This window comes from Chelonia mydas, chromosome 15 (genome assembly GCF_015237465.2).
Source record: "Chelonia mydas isolate rCheMyd1 chromosome 15, rCheMyd1.pri.v2, whole genome shotgun sequence".
Classification (NCBI taxonomy): Eukaryota; Metazoa; Chordata; order Testudines; family Cheloniidae; genus Chelonia; species Chelonia mydas.
Window position 1 is genome coordinate 12128287 of NC_057856.1, and position 20785 is coordinate 12149071.

At 45.1% G+C, this 20785-nt stretch overlaps 1 protein-coding gene and 1 non-coding gene across 2 annotated transcripts in view; both read left to right on the forward strand.

Moving 5' to 3' along the window:
• Nucleotides 1-2463: 2463 nt before the first annotated feature.
• BCR (BCR activator of RhoGEF and GTPase) overlaps nucleotides 2464-20785 on the forward strand; it is a 129459-nt gene continuing 111137 nt past the window's right edge. Inside the window, exon 1 of the mRNA XM_007063757.4 lies at nucleotides 2464-4705. Coding sequence (XP_007063819.2) covers nucleotides 3190-4705 — 1516 coding nt within the window. The 5' untranslated portion in view covers nucleotides 2464-3189. The remainder of the gene's footprint in view (nucleotides 4706-20785) is intronic.
• On the forward strand, nucleotides 9124-9250 carry LOC114020373. Its single transcript, XR_003565210.1, has one exon. It is a non-coding gene; the product is annotated as a U6atac minor spliceosomal RNA (small nuclear RNA).

A 20785-nucleotide genomic window follows, 5' to 3' on the forward strand; every position in this document is an offset into this window, starting at 1 on the left:
TCACTTATATTAAACTCCCATTGATTTTTATGTTTCAGGATCAGGCCCTTGGTGAGGAGAGAGTGCCGCGGCTGTGGGAGGGCTACAGTTTGTTAGGAAAAGTGACTGGCTTTTGCCCACAAGAGGGTGCCTCAGGGTCAGTTATGGTGGTTGTTGCCTGAAGTAGAGAAGCCATGTTGTAGTTTATTTTCTGTGCCACTAGAGGGGGCATGCTGGCTGCTCTAACTGCTAATCATAGGCACAAAATCATAACAGTTTTGTACTTGAAAAGTAATATGCATTCAGACCACTGCTATATGCCTGCCATCATAACTTTGCCTTTACAAAGTTTTGCGTGCCTTTAGAATGGTACTATTCTGAGTAAATAAAGTGTTTGGGGGTTGCTCAGAAGTCCAGCAGCTACTTCTCATGCTCATCCAAATTCCTGATGCAGACACAGAGACCGCAATAGGTATGGAGACCCAGTTGTTTAATTCCAATACTAATTAAAATTGAATGAGTCATACAGAAATTCAGCCTCTGGCTTCAATACTCATCAGAATTCTTGTGTTTTCTCACTCTGTTGGATACACAGGAGAGGGGAGAAAGGGCATGGAAACCTTACCTGCCTGATTCCCATGCACTTTAGGCTATTACACAACATCTTTGTGAGAAGTAAAGAGCAAGGGAAACTGAGACTTGAGTAATCTTAAATCAGCGTGTGAATTCAAATGACAAGTTAGATCCAAACTGTATATTTAAACAAATATAAATTATTGTTTAGTAATTTATAATGTTATGCATATGGCCTTATAAAAACTGCTGTTTACGTAAATGTCATTATATGGATTTTTTTTTTCAAATGTAATGTCAATGAATCCTTAACCCTTGATCAATCTCTGTCCCATATGTGTTAGAAGCCTGGGTACTAGTCGAGGTAGGCATTTTTATGAAGGAAGGGGGAAAGTAAAAGCTCTGTAATAAACAGCAAAAGAAAGAACAGTGCAAAGCTGAAGGCACTATTAGCCAGTTGCAGAATGCTTTTTCGATACGTGAAAAGGTTTTATGGGCTATTGAACAACATCAGAAGTATAAAAGGCTAATCTTAGCCAGCTTTGTGGACAGCAGTGTTTTTTTTTCTCCTAGGACCTCAAAGCACTTTACAAATATTAATGAATTGAATTAATTTAGTGAACAAATTTAATATAATGAATTGTCTGATACTTTATGGAACCTTATTAAAAGCTGATGTAAAGAGCTACCAGCAGAAGTCATAAGAAGTTTCGTTGGTCCTACAAACTGGAGGAACTGTTCTACATAGTCGTGATCCCTTCTACTGCCACTTTATCTTTTAAGTATTTACACACACACACACATATATAAAGCTATATAGCAGTCCTGCAACAAGCCTTGTATCAAACATTAAACAAAATCTAACATTATATATTTTTTTTTAAAAATAACCCTCTTCTTATTCACAAAAAAGGGGAGAGAAGAGTGAATTCTAGGACTGTCCAGTTGGATTTATGTATATTTTGTAAGATGCTTAGATAGTGATGAATTCCATAAGTACCTGGTTAAAATAGAATACTCAGCGGTGTGATGCAAGTAAATATTGTCATCATATTACAGGTGGTTAAACTGAGACAGCAAGAAGATAAGGGACTTGTCCAAGGATGTATGAATCAGTTGCAGAGCTAGGAATAGAATCCAGCTCCCAAACCCCTACTCTAGCTACTGGCCATCCTTGTTTCAGAGTTGAGGATTGAGCATCCCACCCGGGAGCTTTGGTTTTTGTAATTTTGCAGAACTAAAACATGAGTCTAGCAACAGGATTCCACTAATCAATGAAGACCATGCTAGTTTCTGGCCACTAGTTTGCAGATCCATCACAAGTGTCCAGCTTATCATTTAGTGGAGTATTGGGAACTCCTTGCCCTTATTCCTATACAGATCATGTTTTGAATTTGTGAAGGATATTGGCCTGTCAGCATGTTCCTATGAAGGTATATTACAGGTCTGAGTGTGTTATTTGTGGGTATTTGGAGTGCTGGTCTGAGCACAAGAGTCTATATGTGTGCACAAGAGCAGATGTGGAGCTGTGTGGGCATGTATACTTCCTAGGTTTGAGCACGCAGGTGGATGTGTAGGTCATGATACACAGCTATGAATGTATACATATTTGTGTGTGCTCAAATGTAGATGTGAGTAGTACCAGCTTCTCTCTGTGTGTCCATGTCTGAGCAAGTTTGCGGCGTGTGTGCATCTGTGGGGATGAGGTTGTGTGTGTGTGTGTCTGTTTGCATGTGCCACATGGGGCAGCCCCAGCTGAGCTCCCCAGGCGGAATGCTGCTGGTGTGTTACTACGATGAAAGGTTCTCCTGGCCTAGGAGCCTTCCCCTGTCCCGCAGGGACTGACCCTGTAGGGATGAGCCTCCCCCCGCAGTCAAACAGCGCTTCCCCTTTAAGAGGCCCTCCTGGGTTGTCAATCGCAGCGTCCCCTCCCCTTCCTGCAACGGCTGCGAGTGCGGTTCACAGAGCAGCCGCCAGAGCCTGGGCTGGCGAGATGGGCAGCCGGGAGCGGCGGCGGCGGCGCCGGGAGGCTACTCGCAGGGGCGCCGGGCTCTCCGGAGCCATGGGCTAGCGACGGAGCTGGCGAGGGACAAGCCGCAGCCCTGCCGCCCGTGCCCGGCGGGGCCTGGGAGTGTGCGCGGCCAGAGGGCAGCACAATAGCCCGGGAGGAGGGAGCGCGCAACGCGGAGCCAGGACCGAGCGGCGGGGCTCTCCATTGCCCCGCACATCCCTGCCGCCGAGCGCAGCTGCGCCAGGTCCTCGGCCCCCCGCCCGGGGCAGCGGGGGTGGGTGAGACCCACCTTCCCTCCCTCCCACCTCCGCTCCTTTGTCCACGCTGCCTCGGAAGGGCTCCGGCTTGCTGGGTCGGGGGCATTGTTATCTTTGGGCATGCGGGGGGCGAAGTAGGGGGTGTTTGCGGGGTTGGAAGCAGGAGGAGAGGAGGGGGGACGTTCTCGGACACAGGACCACCGGGCTTTACCTCCCTGGTTTACCTTCATGCGTGGACTGGGGAAAAGATCCATTCCGCGAGTGTGAACCTGTCTCTGGCTGTTCTGTGAAAACGCTCCATGTGAAATTCAGCCGGCGGATTCTCTCCACCTCCTGTTCCCCCACCGTGATCTTTTCCCTGGATGCAAAATGGTGGACCCAGTGGGGTTTGTGGAGGCTTGGAAAGCCCAGTTTGCAGACTCCGAGCCTCCTAAGATGGAGCTGAAATCTGTGGGAGATATTGAGCAGGAGCTGGAGATGTGCAAAGCCTCTATCCGGAGGCTGGAGATGGAGGTCAACAAGGAGAGGTTCCGTATGATTTACCTGCAGACTCTCTTGGCAAAGGAGAAGAAGAGCTATGACCGACAGAGGTGGGGTTTCAAGAGGATTTCCCAGCTGCCTGAAGGGGATGCAGAGCTGCACAACCAGGACCCACATCATCACCAAAGCACCGAGCAAGGGGATCCAGAAAAAAACAGACCCCACCACGGAGAGGAGAAGTTCAAGCCAAGGATACCTTCTCTGAGGAAGCTGTCTGCCCAGAGCGATGGGTCAGACCTGTTGCCCTTGGAGAGCCCCCAGCATGGGGAAGGGGAGCAAGACAGGTGTAAATACTACAGTGAAGAGAAACTGAAGAGAGTGGCAGAAGATATGGAGAATCGCTGTGATATGGATGGATCCCCTTCAAAGCACAGGCCCTCTTCCACCCGCAGGCTGGTGGGCTCCACTGAGAAAGAGGGGTCCTTTGAGCCTCTTGCTAAGGACAAAGGGAACGCCACCAGTGTGGCAGCACTAAGGTCCAACTTTGAGAGGATTAAAAAGGTTAATTCACATTGTTCTGGTGATAGCAAGGATGCTGCTGAGAAGCCCTTCTATGTGAACGTGGAGTACCACCATGAGAAGGGTTTAGTGAAGGTCAATGATAAAGAAGTTTCTGATAAAATAAGCTCCCTTGGTAGCCAAGCCATGCAGATGGAACGCAAAAAATCCTTGCACTCCCTCCCATCTAATGTGGTACCCAGCTTTAATGAGTTCCAGAGGCCGGCCTACCGGGGAAGGTCTTCTGAGAGCAGCTTTGGCTATGATGGAGAATACGAGGATGCTGAACTGAACCCCAGGTTTCTGAAAGACAACCTAATAAATGTCAATGGAGGCAATCGACCCCCTTGGCAACCAATGGACTTTCAGCCCTACCAAAGCATCTATGTGGGTGGGATGATGGGGGAAGGAGAAAGCAAAGGACCCGTACTGCGGAATCAGAGTGCCTCTGATCAGGAAAAGCATCTTACATGGCCCAGGAGGTCTTATTCCCCAAGGAGTTTTGAGGACATTGGGGGAGGGTATACTCCAGATTGTAGCTCAAATGAGAACCTCACATCCAGTGAGGAAGATTTCTCTTCAGGGCAGTCTAGCCATGTTTCCCCCAGCCCCACCACTTACCGCATGTATCGGGAGAAAAGCCGTTCTCCGTCCCAAAATTCTCAACAATCCTTCGACAGCAGCAGCCCACCAACCCCCCAGTCTCAAAAGCGGCCCAGGCAACAGCCAGTCATTGTGTCTGAAGCCACTATTGTGGGAGTACGGAAAACAGGACAGATCTGGCCAAATGATGGAGATATGCCATCTGGGAGAGGTCCTCAGGACAGCTGTTTCCATGGAGATGCAGGTGTGTACATCTTGTTTAAACAGGGGTTTGGTTAATTCACTTGTTCGTGTCCACATGTGGGGAAGGAAGGGTTCTTTGGGTTGACCATACAAAGGGAGGCAACGGTCTAAAAAGAGAACCCGGGCTATAACTCAAAGCTGCCCTGATCTGGGGTTGAGCTCATAGGCTAAAACTCAAGCTTGGGGTACTTAGACTTCTTGGAATGAAAGATTTGGTTCCCAGGAAGGCTGACAGCTCTGCATCATTCTGGAGGTAATAAATTGGGGTCCATGCAATTTATTTCATGTGTTTAAGACTTTATATAAACCAGTGCCTTGAGTGAAGCTCCTCTGACCCCTTTTTATAAAGATAGAAGTTTGTCCTAGTGTCCTTTGCCAATATTTCCCTTCCTTCTACTGTTGTGCTGTATAGTGGTTGAACTGCACCCCATAGCTGCATGGGGTGCATGTCAGTGATGCTGTAACCTGGCATTGTTACCCCAGGGCTTTACCAATAGAAGTGCTGCTCCCTCATTTCTGTTTTCCTGCCCATTGGTATTTGGGGACCTCAGACATCATTCTGTCTGCTGTATCATCCTTTAATTATTACACAAGCTAAAGGAATGATAATCCAGCCCTTCCCCTGTGTTTTATAGTGTTTTTAAATGAGTGAGGTTCATGGGATGTTAGGAAGCCCTAGATGATGCCTTATGGGAGATTGGTTAGTTTAGCTTTGGCAGACCCAAAACAGAAATGGATTGTTTTGAGAAGGGAGGGGCATGTTTGAACCCATTCCTACATTTATGTATTCAGGGCTGCATCTGACTGAATTTGATGAAATAAGGAAACACTGTGACTATGTTCAGAGTTGGGTCTGGATGAGGAGAAATTAACAGTTAATTACGTTGTTTGATTTAAAGGAGTATGCTGGATTTTATGTAGACATTTGAACTCCTTGTCATTTATGCATTGCAATAGCAGCTAACCTCTTCCTTTGACTCATTTAGCCTTCCAACATTTAAAGGGAAAGAAATGAAGTGTTTTTCAGGAGTGAAGAAATCCCTTAGATAGGTTTAACAGAGTCCAATCATTCTCTGAGTTTGTATGTAATCTTAATCTCGTCTCTCTCTTTTTAAGTCAATATTTTAATAAGGGATTAACTCAGATGTCTGCAAACAGGATTGAATTCCTGTAGTAGTGGTGGATTCAAAGCTTTGAAGAGGTTCAAAGAGGGAGGTCCATCAAGGATGTTTTCATTGTCTCAAGTTGCTCTAGTTCTCAGAGTGAGTGATTTAAATGGAAGGAGATCTCCCTGCTGCTTGTTGGAGGCATGTATTTGGGTGAGCATTTGGCTGGAAGGTTTCACAGATACAGTTTCAACCCCCATGAAATTGGAGTTCCATTGTTGTGTTAGTGAAAGGCTGTTCAGTATAAATGTCTGTTTACTATAAATGAAAGCTGCTTGAGCATTCCAAACCTTGGCACCTTGTCCTTGCAGCAACCCCTTCCTTATCAGATTATATATACATATGCGCTGTCTGTTCCATGACTTCTGTGCTCTCCCTTGGTCTTGTGTGTTCTTATGGGATGTAGATGAGAAGCAGAGGGAGGTTGGATCCAATGCTGGTTTAAACTGAGCTGCAGCCATCTGTCTCTGCTCTTTTTGTTTACTGATGTGCTTTAGATGACTGGGGAGCCTTCTAGCTGTTGCAATTTTCCAGAAAGGAACAATGGGGAGAAAACAACAACGGTGGGTAAAGCTTGTTCTCCAAGGCAGATTTTGCCTGCTAGATTGGGCTTCCTGAAAGGCAGTGATCTGATTTTATTTTAAATACTGCTGGATAAGTGAAATACATTATGTGCGAACGTATGTTAACAAAAGAGCCTGCTGGCATCTGAGATCCCCAAACCAACTCCTGGTTTGCAGCCCAATGATTTGTTCCTGGTTATGACCAGAGAACTGCAGGCACATGACCAGGTATATTTTACCTTCCTGCTTTCTCCAGCCTAGGGGATAACATAAGCTGGTTTTGTAGGGGTGGCTGTTTACAATTGTCTTAACCTGGTAAGTAGTGGCTACTTTCTACTCCACTGCAAAAAAAAAAAGGATTCTATGTCCACAAGACAACTACATTTCTTGTTCACTGCTGTTCATTTCCATTATAAGTCATTCTGCAGGCATGCTGAATGGGATTTTTTCTTATGCTTAGGAAGGTGTATATTTGAGCCTAAGCAAACTGACAGAGTCCTGACTTCATAAAACAAACACAAACCAAAGGTGTAAGAGGCATCATGTGATGTTCCATATATGGCCTGATAGGGACTATCCTCCACTCTACATGTTATAAGAAAAGGAGTACTTGTGGCACCTTAGAGACTACATGTTATGAAAGTATCTCTTTGCTTCAGCCAGCCTGCGCTGTATCTGTGCTTGAGCCATGCCACTACTAGTCCTGCCAATCTTCCCTGAAGCTGTTTGAACAGGATGTGCAGGTCTAGGTCACCACAGGTTCTATTCAGCCTTAATGGTAATTAGTGTCAAGTTGGACTTGTCCTACGGTATTTGGCTCCTTCATGAATCCAGATTTCATACATTTCCTGGCTTTACATTCTGTGGGTGAATCTTTTTTCAGGACTTTGGTTCATGCTAACACTGAACTGAACCAGGCATATAGACGTGTGCTATGCACGCTTCCTCTGTGGGTCTGCCAGTGTATCTTCATGCTAGCCAGCAAACACCTGCTTCTTCAGTCCTAGGCCTCTCGCGCAGAGGCTGCCAGTCATGCCAAACCATGTGTTAGTTCTACGATGTGGATGGGGACTAGGGTGAGATCACTAAACGCTCTCACTTGGGAGTTAAGCCAAGTTTTAAACCTAGATTTCCAGAAATGAGAGGTGTCTAGAATTCTAATAGCAGACCCAGGTAGCTGGGACTCAGCTCCTTTCTGAATGGCTGTAGGGGGGATGCTGCTCCGTGAGTGTGGGCATTTTAATAACTATTTGTAAAATTTCATAAACAACTTTCATCCAACATCTTGCATCCTCGGGTGAATTATGCAACACTTACAATTATTTCATGTAATGCGAATGGAGGGGGAAAAGTCTTAACATAGTTTAAAAGCTCTCAAATTTATCACAATTATTTGTATGGAGAATAACACATTTTCTAATGGATTTTATTTCTTTTTTTCTATCTGCTGTTGCAAATAACCCCATGGTGCTCCCTGCACGTAATTAAGGGGGAAAAGTAATGTAGGGACCTCTATGAAATGGAGAGGTCTCGCTGTGACCTTGGTCAGTTCAGTTTTTAAAATAGTCTCCCTCTCTTTTAGCTACTGATCACACCAAAATTGTAGCTTGTGTTTATATTTCCAGCTCAGCAGGATGTGGAAGTCTGACGAATGCTTGCTCTGTGAATGAGATGATCTTGCTCTTCAGCATGAGGGCACAGAAACCCCACATCTAGAGTCTGGTTAGTAGGTAGCCTGCCTGGGTCCTAAGTGCAGTTTACATTCTCTACAAAGCTCTTTCCTGTGAATACCCTTGTGGTGGTGGAGACTTCTGTCCACCTGGGACAGCTGAACAGAGCTCTCCTCAGAGTTCTGCCAATGGCACCCAAGAAGGTTAGCAGGAACCAGTGTTGCTCAATTTGGGAATAGGATTTGTATGTCATTTTACTCCATTGGTAATAAGTTTGTAGACCCCGGGTCAGCTCATGGGCAGGGTTTAATAATGCTTATTTTTGTATCTCTGCTAGCACAGAAAGTCAGAGTGCCTCTTCCTGGAGCAGTGCATATAATCAGGCTATGGATGGAGAAAAGTACTCTGAAATGGATCCATGCAAACAGAATGCTTGGCTCAAAACTCAATTTAGGTCCCTTTGGAACAGAATAGCTTTGTAAAGCGTATGCCCAGTCAGGGACCTAGATTCTTCAGTTACAAATGCCTAGCTAGATAGTCAAGCATCTAAGTCCCTGGCTATTAGCAGTATTGGTTTAAAGGTCATTACTGACACTGTTTCAGTGTGCAGCCCAGACAAAGTACAATATAGAGGACAGTGGAGGGAGAGTGTTGTCTGGTGGTTACAACAGGGGATCAGGAGCTATGTTTCCTAAATTCTTTTCCTGACCATATGTCACTTGTCTGTTGTGTGATCTTAGGCCAGTCTCTTGCCCTTGTTATCCCTCAGTTTCCCTGCTAAATTGGGTGCAATGATGCTTAGCCACCTCCCATGGATTTTAGGATGCTTTGTTTCTAAAGTGCTTTGCTATTCCACAGCAATGTAAACAGTGACTGTCAGTGAGGCAGATGCTATGCCTTTGTCACTGTTTAGAAACAGCACTCTACTATGAGCAGCTAAAATGGGATTTTATCTGCTGCACTTTCCTTCTACTCTTGGGAACCTCAAACCTAGGAAATTCCATAAAGTGCATTTCGCCCTTCTTCTCTCAAGGAGAGAAGGTTAGCACTCCCCTTGATAAAAATGGAAGAGATCCTAGTGGCCTTTACAACATGCATATGGTTAAGGCATTGCCACTTACTTTGTGGCATCTAACTCTAGGGCTGTTGGCTGTAGCTCCTGGCTGTTGGTCTGTCACTGGCTTGCTCAGTCAAGAATGAGGCTTGGATCTAGGCTCTGACATTTGTCTCTAGTTCATTTTGCTATTTTTCTTTTTTTTTTTAAGCCTTTCTCTGTTATAACCCCGCCCCCACTTTAATCCTTTTCAGTACCAGGCAGCGGATTTTCTAGGCACACTAATGACAATACACTGTCCTAAATGGCCCCCTCAGTGCTTCCCAGAGATTGTTTGTTCTTGACATTATCTCGCTGCTTATTATATTGCCCCCCTTCCCAGAGTGCGTGAGTGGAACGCCCTCTTCTTCCCCCACCAGCTCTGACGAAAGAGCTGAAGCTCTTTGCTGATGGCCCTGCTAATGTGATTGAGCATGACCTCTCCTCCTTCCTGTGCACCCTCTTTCTCCTGCAAGTGGATGCAGACTCTCAGTTGTGGCCCTGCACAGTATTCAGAACAGGGAGATGCAGATAAACCGTTTTTTCTCCAGCTCGCTGTGTACTCTGGTTTGTTTTGTTTCCAGCTGGGCCTGGCTATACCCAAAGGACAAGCAGGCTGCAAACCAACCAGTATCGCAGTTGTGTCTGTTGTGAGGATGCTGGTGTCACCATCCTGCTCCATGACAGCAGAGGACCTTCCTATAGTGTATGATGTAGAAGCAACAGAAATAGGACTAGCTTCCCCATTGGTGGAGAAGAGAGGAGAGAGATGACTAATAATAAACCTGGGGGAGGTGGGGGTCACTTGCCTACCCTGCCTCTGCACTGAATAGCAGTGGCCATTCACTGTGCACTTGTCCATGGCTCAAGCTAGTGCTGCCAGCATTTCCCTCCTGCCATTTGACTGAAGTAGAACATTTATTTCATGTGCAATTATGTGAATATGTAAAGTGATTGCTTTTCAGACTTTTACCAGCTCCCTACAGAGAGCACCTTACCATTCACAGAAATGCAGCCACTTGAGTATAGGTCATGGCAGCTATAGAACAATGCCAGCTAAACTACACCCACGGACGTAAGGCAGGAAGCAAAGATAATAAGAATTTGCCAACGTTGAGGGATGGGGTGAGGTAATGTCTTTACTTTTGGAATGTGCTATGCTTGTGGATGACATGCATGGGGGAGATGGATAGATTTGGGGGCAAAAGATGTCTTACTCAAGTGAAGTGACAAGAATTTTTAAGGAGGCCCAAGTTGAAAGATGGCCAGCATGCTGACCAATGCTCCCAGTTCTTGCAAGAAGTAATGTAGGGTCTTTAATTATCATTAATAGTCCAAGCTACAGTTTTGAACCTCGGCTGAAAGACAGGCCAGCAAAGAAGCCTTTGTGAGTTTGAGACCTGCTAACATGCTTCTGACTTCAGAGTCGAGCACTGTGGTGCACTGTAAGCCTAACAGAGTCCTGTCCCTTTTCCCAGCCCACTGGGGATAATCAGTCACAATGCCCGAGGCAAAAGGGGCCAGTGCTTTGCCTTCAAGGAATTTTGGAGGTCAGTCCATAAAGGTTAATGAGGTAAGACTTGGCAAGCTGGCTGTCGGAGGAGTAATGCTTTGTTTCAGTTACCACAGGAAAACCTTTTCGATTGTGGAGCAGAGGCGCAGCTTTCGTGAAGCCACCTTTCCCCCAGAGAAACCAAGACCAGGGCAGCAGGTTGTTTGACTTTCTCCTTTTAGTTTGCTTCACCCACCCAGATAAGCATGAAAGAACTATAAGGGCCTGATTCTGCTCTTACTGTGCTGAAAATTCATTGACTTCAGTGGAGTTACGTCTGTTTCTTGCTGGTACACGTGAGAAAAGAAACAGGTTTTTAGTGCTATATCGTGATTCAGCCAGTGGACCACAAACATTGTCAGAGAGAGAGGGAGTTTGACTGCACATGATATCTAAACTCCTGAGTGTCTTGGCTGGGTGTGTGCAGTGTATGAAGGAAGTCCTCTCAAAGCAACAATCAAATTGTTGAGGTACAAAGCAGTTTTTAGCCAGCGCACCAATTGTAAGGTGTATTATTTTTCTGCCCTGATTTTTAAATTACACATGATGAGGGCTGGGATTGCTGTACATTGTAAATAAATCCTTGAACATCAAAGCTTCTGTTAATGCTGAGGCGGGGTTTTGTAATCCGTAACATCCTAAAATTTGTTTTGAATTACAATGTGCGTATTTTAAGCACTAAAACTGTCATCTGTACAGAGCTGATGCGGGGTGCTCCAGTCACAGTATTTGGATGTGGTTTGCATATCTGTTCTAGTTACTAAAATAATAGTTTCTCTCCCCTTACCCCTCTCCCCCTTTCAAACTTATACAACTCAAACCCTCTATTTAACTAGGCAACGGAACAAGATCAGAATCTCCTTTATCTGAGAGGAAACCCAATCTAAATGTGGCAGCTGGGGCTGGATTGCCTCATGGTCGTATGGTTACCTGTCAAATGGGACTCCATGGTGGCCATACTGTCTGAATGAGCTTTATCAGTGCTGCACATTCACTTTTATATCCGCTAATATTTTTGAACGGTACATGTTGGTATAACAGTCTCTGATGGGGATCTCTGTATTCGCTACCAGCAAATCTAGCATAGCTTACAAAATAAACTGCTATTCTAGTGGCCACTTTTTTTTGCATCCTAATCCCTACTGCATCTTTCAAAGAAAGAAACCTCTTATGGTGTTATACCAAAATCAACAGTGTTTTTCTGCATGTCACTCCAGATTGTAGTGTGGCAAGGACCCAAGGTGCTTATAGATTGGACTGTGCTTGTAGGAAAGTAGTAGCTGTAGCATATAGCACTGTGTGGATCAAATATTTTTTATCCTGTAATTCCAAACCTATGGGATAGTGGATTGCAGAAGTATCTTAATAATGGACAGCCCGTGTGTTTGGACTCTATAAACTTAGTGCATTTCTATCTCTGTGTGTGGTGTCTGGGAACACAAGAACTGCACAGGCTTGGGTCCTTATGCCTGCTGTTGACCCCCAAAAGATTTAATACCGTAGAACAGGATTCTGATCCGCCTCACCTAGCTCTGAAATGCAGCTACATCTGAGATGGGTTGTGACAGCCATTGTAATGGCGCCAGTAATTTGCTGCACAGCATTTTTAGGACAAGGAAGATACTCTGAGTTTCACTGCCTGAGAGTCAGCTGGGTGAGAATGCCCTGTGGGAGCCTGCAGCGAAAGAGGGCCCTTGTTGTTAGAACACGGCCTTAACAGTTCAAAATCCAGTCCCCAAATCATTTTCAAGTATGGACAGCGACAGCCGCGCGCTCTGTGAAAATGGGCCAGGAGCATCACCGTGTAATCTGTTCTGAAGAAAATACACTTAAGTTCCCTGAGCATCGGGCTTCAAACATGCGCCCAAGACAGTGAAAACTGAGTATTACTGGTCTGTTTGCACAATATACATTTCCAATAACGTGGAGCGAACTGTATCTGCTACAGTTTGGACTAAAGTCGGCAGGAACTATATATTATTCAGTGCGTTCACCCAGGAAGGTAATAATGACTCATCAGCATGGCTGGTGTCAGCTTCCTATGCTCTAACTGAGACTAGATTATGATGCTCTGAATAAGTCAAGAGGAGGAAGAGTTTGTGAGTATGTTACCTTCCAACTGCCTCTTAGTTTAGAGCCACATGACATCCATATCCCACCAATCTGATATTTCTGTTTTGGTCCTGCAAATTATTCATAGTAGACAATGCTGAAATATGAACATATAAAGTTACAAAAAATAAGATGCTAAGGAAATTTATTGCACATTGTCTGAGGCTTCCTATGCTATTTTTTGGTGCCCTTCATTTTGTGTCACACACACACACACACACACACTCATTGTGTATCTCATTTAGATCCTGATAGGTTGTGAACTTTGGCTTGGGAGTTCCCTGCCCACATTCTCATGTCTTTTGTGACCACTTGCTTCATGTTCCCCTAAGATCATCCCTGGACCGAAGTTTAACAGGGAGGAAGTCAACATTTTCACATGCCTTGGAGTCTTGCAGTGTCATGTTATTGTCCTTGTTTCAGGGAATCTTGGTATTTGGATGAATTTTCTGCTGGTTGCACTAGTTACTTGTATGGATTTGTGGGTTAGTCAGTAAGAGAACATCTTGTTAATCATCATAGCAGCTCTCCAGTCTGAGCCTAACTGGCTGCTAGCAAGCTTGATGCTTAAACTTAGTAGTGATTAAAAGGTGTTTTATGAAGGGGTTGTGCAGTCTGCGTGACTTCATGATTGCTGTCATGGGAAGGGTGGAGACAATGGGCATGGGGCGATACAATTGAAGTGTGTTGCTTTTAAGGCTATTAAGAGCTGATAAGTAAAATCTCTGAGTTATTCTTTCAGTAAAAAGAAGAGTGAACTCTTATGCGATCAGAGCAGAGGCAGTGGGTGACTTGTACTTCCAGTTGGGTGGGAGTACTCTCTTGGTCTTGTAGTAACGAGCCAGCCTGTGAATTCTGCTCTCAATCAGAATCAGACGAAATTTGGCATCTTTATCCTTTCTGATTCTCTCAAGATGTTTACGAACAGCAACAGCTTTCTTATGTTTACGACTGAAGCTGTAGTAGGATGGAAATATATTCTTCAGCCCTGGGACATACGTGTTGCTCAGGAACAGAGAGATCTCACTAGAGAGATCAAAGCAAAGTTATCCGAAAAGGATTTCTAACAGTGGGGTGAATTACTTTGCTTTTTTGTGTGCAAGGGAATGGTGTGGCACGGAGCAGAAAGGAGATGATTTCTGCTAGTCGGGGGGGTTTGCAGAAAAGAATTCTATTAACATTGTGGCTCAAAAAAATACGGATCACGTAATCTAGTAATCAAACTCGGTATTGAAGCATAGTGGGAGGGGGAGGAGAGAAGGGTATACTTAGTGGAGTCTAGGGTACTGCCTCAGTGGGAAGCCCAGAGCTCACTCCTGATTGGATACAGGAGGAGGGGTGCATGCAACTTTGCCATCCTGGGTGCTGGGCTGGAGACACTCTCTCTGTCATCTCCCATTTCGCTCCCTTCTACCCCCTCCACCACAGCCATGCATGAGAGATCTCAATGGAATATCCCTTAACCATGTTAGAAGGAAAGTGTTTATACTTCATTGCCTATAGTGCATACTCTGCTGTGCACAGGGCAAAACACTGATAATGCTGCACTGCTCTGCTCTTCCTCATACAAGTGTATCTAGGACCTCAGAGGTCTGCTTCCTGCTTTGCCTTTGAATTTCAGGGAGATCGCTGAGCTGCAAGGCTGGCCGCACTCCCTGATTTGACTTGCCAGGGTGAGTGGGAAAGTGGAATTTTAAGCTCATCTTTTCCTAACATGGGGCTCTTCTTAATTTAACACTCGGATGGCAGCTGGGTTCTGTTCCTTGCACATCTAGGAGCTCTGCTTCATGACTTTGGATTATAGCATGTTCCAGAGCAGTGTCTTGCACTCTTCCCTCCTTCCCAAAGGGAGGTTTCTCCAAGTGTGGAATCCCTTGCTGCTAGCTAATCATTATGTGGTGTCTGGAGAGGGGAAAGGATAAGAATTCCCTAATGCTGGGAAGCTGCTTTTAGCGCAGTTCTAGGTTTTTGGTCTGTCTGTTGCGTGGAGGAAGCTAAACTGCGGCCCACGAGAACAAGGTGACATAGGCGCATCATCTCCCTGAATATGCTGGGAAACTGCAATGATTTTTTGTAGGAAGATCCCATGCACGAACCTGCCACTCTGACCCCCTCAAATCTGAGTTTATTCTCAGCCTCCACATTTAGTCGAATATGTTTTACCTTAGTGACTTGATGGCCCATACATGCAATAAGACTCAGAACACTTAGCCACATGCTCAGTATTGCTTACCATTGAACCTTTTCAGAAACCTGAAGCTGTCTGGGTGAAAACCCACCCAGATGTGTTTTTGTATTAAGCAGATTTAACAAAGCTGCTGGATTGCAGTAAGGTGATCCAAGTGTGAATGGCTACTGTTACCTGTAGGTAGTGTCAAGTCCAGGCATTGATGATTCAGGCTTCTAAAATAATCCTCCAGCAGGTATATATTTTCCAACAATATTACATAAGGCTTTATCTACTCTATAACTGTAAAAGTGTCCGGAGGACAGGTTACAACCTAGTTGTCTCCTGACCTGGTCACAATGTGGTTAAAAGAAAAGGAGGACTTGTGGCACCTTTAGAGACTAACAGCCACAAGTCCTCCTTTTCTTTTTGCGGATACAGACTAACATGGCTGCTACTCTGAAATGTGGTTAAAAGTTGTAGTGTAGATGGGCACTAACCTTGTCTCCACACCCAGGCTAATGCACTGGACAGTCCAAGTCTTAATGCAGTTACTGAACCTGTCTATGTTACAACTTCCAACCATAGTGTTAACTGGGTTATGGGCTAGCTGTTTTGTAAATAGGTCTTCTGACTTGGTTAGAGTGTAAATGCAGACAGCACCTTAGATCCACAGGGTTAGTATCCTCGTATCTATGCTCAGATACTCCCTTTGAATGTGTTCCAATCCTCATGAATTCTGAGCTGCAGTGGGGAATTTCACAGGGATGTCTGAGGTTGCACTAGAAAGACAGTTTGGAAAGCTGATTCCTGTGCTAAAGTCCAAGAGAGCCTCCCAGTGCCCCCCAAAATAAGGCACATTTAGAAGAAACAGCTGCGTGGATCCGTCCTTATGAGGCCAGGCAGGATTGATTCTATGGGTCAAGTATAAGGAAGCCTCTTAAAATGCATCTGGACCAGGTGTGGGCTATTGAAGGGTGGCCTTGGAAAGGAGGTTTATATTTGATGTGTGTTCTCAACCTGCGGGTCATGAACAGGAGTCGGGGATTCGCAACCCCCACAGCCTTCCCATCTTGCTAAATGGGATGAGATTCTTGACTAAATCATGACTAGATGGGGTGGAGTTTCCAGAAGGGTCCCAGTATGGATGAGGGTGTCCCAGTGCAGCCTCTGCTGTACGGGAACAATTGGAGAAAACAGTAGGGATTGTTCTTATGTTTGCAGGTATTATTATTTTTGTTAGTTAACACATTTACACATGCTGATGGTCACCCCAACTGAGTCCCTTTTGAAGGGCAGGGGCATGTACTAAACATCTGCTCACCACGGTCTGGGAAGGATCCCGCAGTGACTTCAGTCAGCCTTGGCTCAGCCTCAGAGCGATAACTAGGAGTTTCTGTATACCTGCCTGAGGTTGCAAAGTGAGATGCTGGGCTTGATGTTTAACTCCTAAGCCTGTGTGTTTTCTAACAAACAGCACCCCACCCCCTAGAAACCAACAACGGTGTTCATTCTACTTGTTTGTAAATGGTTTAAAAGTGGAGAGCCTGGTTTGCATCCATATCACCCAATTCCAACATAGTGGCTGTAACATGGCTTTTGAAAGTTGTAGCATAGACAGGTATCTGAGCCCTGCTAGGCAGGCAGTTTCAAACACGTTCTTGATGTAATGTTTCTCTGCCTGTCTGGGAACTGTGCTGAGTGCTCATGTGCATTTGCTGTGGGGTGCTATGGAAACGCCAACCCAGTTTGGAAAGCGTTTTTTGCTAACACTTACTAACACTCGTCAGCATACATCTCTACCGACAAATATCTTGAGGCTGACAAAAAAAAGTCAATGTGCTTACAAACATACAGAGTTGTTCATACAACTCTTTCAACGTGCTTCTCTAATTGGCTTAATCTTGAGATGTCATTTGAACTTTTAATAGATTAAAAAATTTTTAAAGTACACTTTCCTTATATAAGGAGAGCTGTGTTTCTGTATTTTGAATTAAACTTTATTGTCTAAGAATAAAACGAGACACCATCTAACCTGTAAGCTGGATGGTGTTTAGGCAACATGCTCTAGACACGTTCTAACATTGTTTGGTCTTAATTTGTTTTGATGTGACTGACTGTGTTATAAGCATGTTAAGCTAATGCCCTCACTCTGCCCTTGACCAGCCAACCCCTACATGTTTGAGCCCTGACCTTTAAATAACATGGGATCATCTCATCTCACCCACTCAGGCAAAACTAATCCATGTCATAACATGGCTAGTGTGCTGCTGTTGTTAAGTGTGATGTTTAAACACAGTAAAATTTATACTGCAGATAGGACCGAAGTAACTCAAGTTTTAGTCCCCATCTCCAGCTTTATTACCTGTTATGGTCTGGGTTTTCCCACTTCATGTCACTTTGCTTTATTATCTGCTGTGTAAACAAGCTCCATATATGCTTTGAGAGTGAGCAAAAAACAACTACTACAAAACAAAGCAGTCAAGACCAGGGTGGGAACTTCAGAAGTTTGTTCAATTTCCATGTGTTGGTGTTTCATACTGTTCACTGTGCAGATGTACAGTGTTACACATTTTAAAGTTGCTCATTTTTAAACCATTTCAAAGTATTTTAGTTTGCTATTATTATAATAACCCAGAGCTAGGTTGGCATTAAAATCTGTTTCCTTACTGAATTTGTTTTCTCCTCTTATATAGGGTTAATCATAGATTACTTTTTTTAAAAGAGCATATGAGCTATCTCCTTTGTTCTTTGTTTTTTTACATTGGATGAGGTAGGGAAATAGACATAGTTGCACAGACTATGGAAACATGCAAGGAAAAAATTACGTCAAATTTTGTTACCTCCAACCTTGAAGGAATCTCTTCTAAAATAATTTCTAGCTTGTGTATAGTGCTTTTCATCCCAAAATGCTTTAGAGATCAGTAGGTCAGTATTGTTATCTCCATTTTACAGATCGGTAAGCTGAGGCCCAGAAACCTGCTCAGGGTCAACCCACAGCCGAGTAGGAGAACTGGGAATAAAACCTTGGTCTCCTGAACTGTAGTATAGTGCACTTTCTGTGGGTCACACTGCCTTCCAGTGGAAAAGCTTGTCTATAGCGATGTGATTACAAATAAATTACAAAGCCCTCTCATCGTTTTGACATAAAAAAATTGTCAAAAATGATGATCCCTGGCTTTTGGTGATTCTAATAGTTGTTGCAGACAGGGGATGGGTAGCTCTAGTCTGTGATAGAAAGCCATATTGGCACTCATCTCTGGTAGTTAGTTTCTGTAGAATGGAAGCTTTAGTTTTTTGTGTTTTAAACAAAGTAAACTTAAGGCCTGTTCCACTGGGGTTCCTGCCAGGGTTACAATTGTGTAGGCTGGGCCTTTGTTTCTAGCTCTTCTATAGCAAAGAAAACTGTCACAAATAATTGCAGAACTGCTTCTGCGGAGAAATAATAGCTCTGAAAGGTATGAACTGCGCCTCATCTCTGTTAGCACCAGCTCCCTCACAGTCTCTCTGCTGCAGCCTCATTCCTTCTGCTTTCCATTTTCTTCTTGTCTTTCTTTCCCTCTATCTATTCCTAAATCCACGTGCTTATTAATTGATCCCCTGTACCTTCTTCCCCTCAATGTGTCCCCCCCCCCCCACTAAATAATTAAAAACAAAAATGCAAAACTCACATGGCATTTGCTACCCATCCCTCTAGTTGTTCTGCTCGGATGTTGCATCTCTTTCCCTCCCACTCTTTGTCTCTCTTATTTCGTTTAGACTGTACAGTCTTTGAGGCAGGGACTTTCTTTGATTACATGTTTGTATAGGTCCCAGCATCAGTGAGCCCAATATGGGACCATTAGGTGTTACTGGGTGTGCTAATAACGGGGTTGTTGATGTTCCATAATGATGACTCTCTCTCATATTCACATATATATATTATATATATATAAAACTTTGTTAACAATTTCATGGCTGATCATCCAATTTCTGTGGAGGAGATTTGGGGTGAAATTTGGAGCAGAGTATCCTTTCTGCAGTCAGACCCCTGCTTATAATGGCTTGATTGGCAGGTGTAAGGGGTGGAAATGTATGTCACTAGTTGTTCAGGTTTTATAGATGATTAAATAGAATCCACCTATGTATCATTTTGTCTAGTATCAGTTACAACCTTCAAGGGAAAAACAAGTTTCTGGGTCAGCTCAGGGCATCATTAAAAGACAGACCAGGTGGTATTCCCAAACCCATGTGACAGACTCTTCTTTCTCAGCAGCCCATTGAAGTATTTTTATAATTTTTTTTATTACATCAGCAATATTGTGTTGGGCGTCTATGTCCAACAGAGGCTGGGACAGAGGATGCAATTATCCCTCTCTTCCAAGAATAGAAAGACCTCTGGCTCCTGCTTGAAAACTGCTTAGGTCAATAAACCATCTGGAAGGAGAGCTTGGGGTGGATGCTGGATCAGCACCACCTTACAAGGAGACTGGATCACCTTGGAAAATCTGATTAGGTAGGTCTTCTTGGCTAACTTATACTCTGTGTCTGTGTGTCTAGAAGAGGGGAGGGTGTGAGGAGTAGGACTTGCTTTATTTTTATCGTCTGATGTAATTGCTGTAATAAGCACTCGGCTGCAGCATTCTGTCCCCCATAGCTGCACAGTACATGGACAGTTTCCTTAGTTGAGCATTTTCATGCCGAGACCATTACCAGACCCTCCTTCGTTGGTTTTTTGGGAAAGACAGAATTTTACCCTCCTGACCCAAAAATGCAAATAATCCTTAACCGCAGCATCGCTCGTCTGATATACTGGTTTTAAAGTGAGGAGGGGAACCACAGATGTTCAGCAAAAGTAATTATGAAGAAACTTTAAAAGCCTTCTGTTGCTCTACCTGTCCCTTTAAACATCCCTGCTTTCAGTCTACCTCTGTCTGCCTCACTCAGGTCGTTTCCATGACTCTGTCAAGATAAACAGTTCCATTTTGTGGACCCTGAGGACACAGATGTTTGATCTGTTCTGCTTTGTCCTGCTATATGCCTAATGTAATAGTAGCCAGGTGCTGGGTTCTTGGCTTTTAATATGTCCTCTGCAGGGGTGGCAAGTTACATGGGCTCATGGTGCCTGGGCTCCACCAATATTCAGGGCCCGGGGGCCCGGCTCCACCAATGTTTGGGGCCGGGTCTCTCCCCTGGCCCCGCCTGCTGCCCCCACTTGCTGCCCCGACTTGCTGCCCCGGAGCCTGCAGCTCAGGCTGACTCTGCTCTGCGGGCTTCCAGCATCAACTGCTGCCGCAGGGTCCTAGTGCCCCCCTGCACTGGGGCCAGGGCAGGCTACCCTTCCGCCCGAGCCCTGAGCCTCTCCAATGCCCCAAACCCCTCATCCCCAGCCCCAGACAGAGCCATCATCCCCCCCCCGCACCATAACCCTCTGCCCCAGCCCTGAGCCCCTCCCATACCTCAAACCCCTCATTCTCAGCTCCACAGCCCTCACCCCTGTACCCCCCCTCCTATCCCCAAACTCCATCCCAGAGCCTGCACCCCTCACCCCCTCCTGCCGACCTCTCCCAGCCCGGAGCCTGTCCCCAAACTCCCTCCCAGAGCCTGCACCCCAGCCCTCTGCATTCCCTCCCAGAGCCTGCACCCCCACTCCTTGCCCCAGCCCGGAGCCTGCACCCAAACTCCCTCCCAGAGCCTGCACCCCTCCCCCACACAAACGCCCTCCCAGAGCCTGCACCCTGAACCCCTCCTGCACCCTAATCCCCAGCCCCAGTCCAGG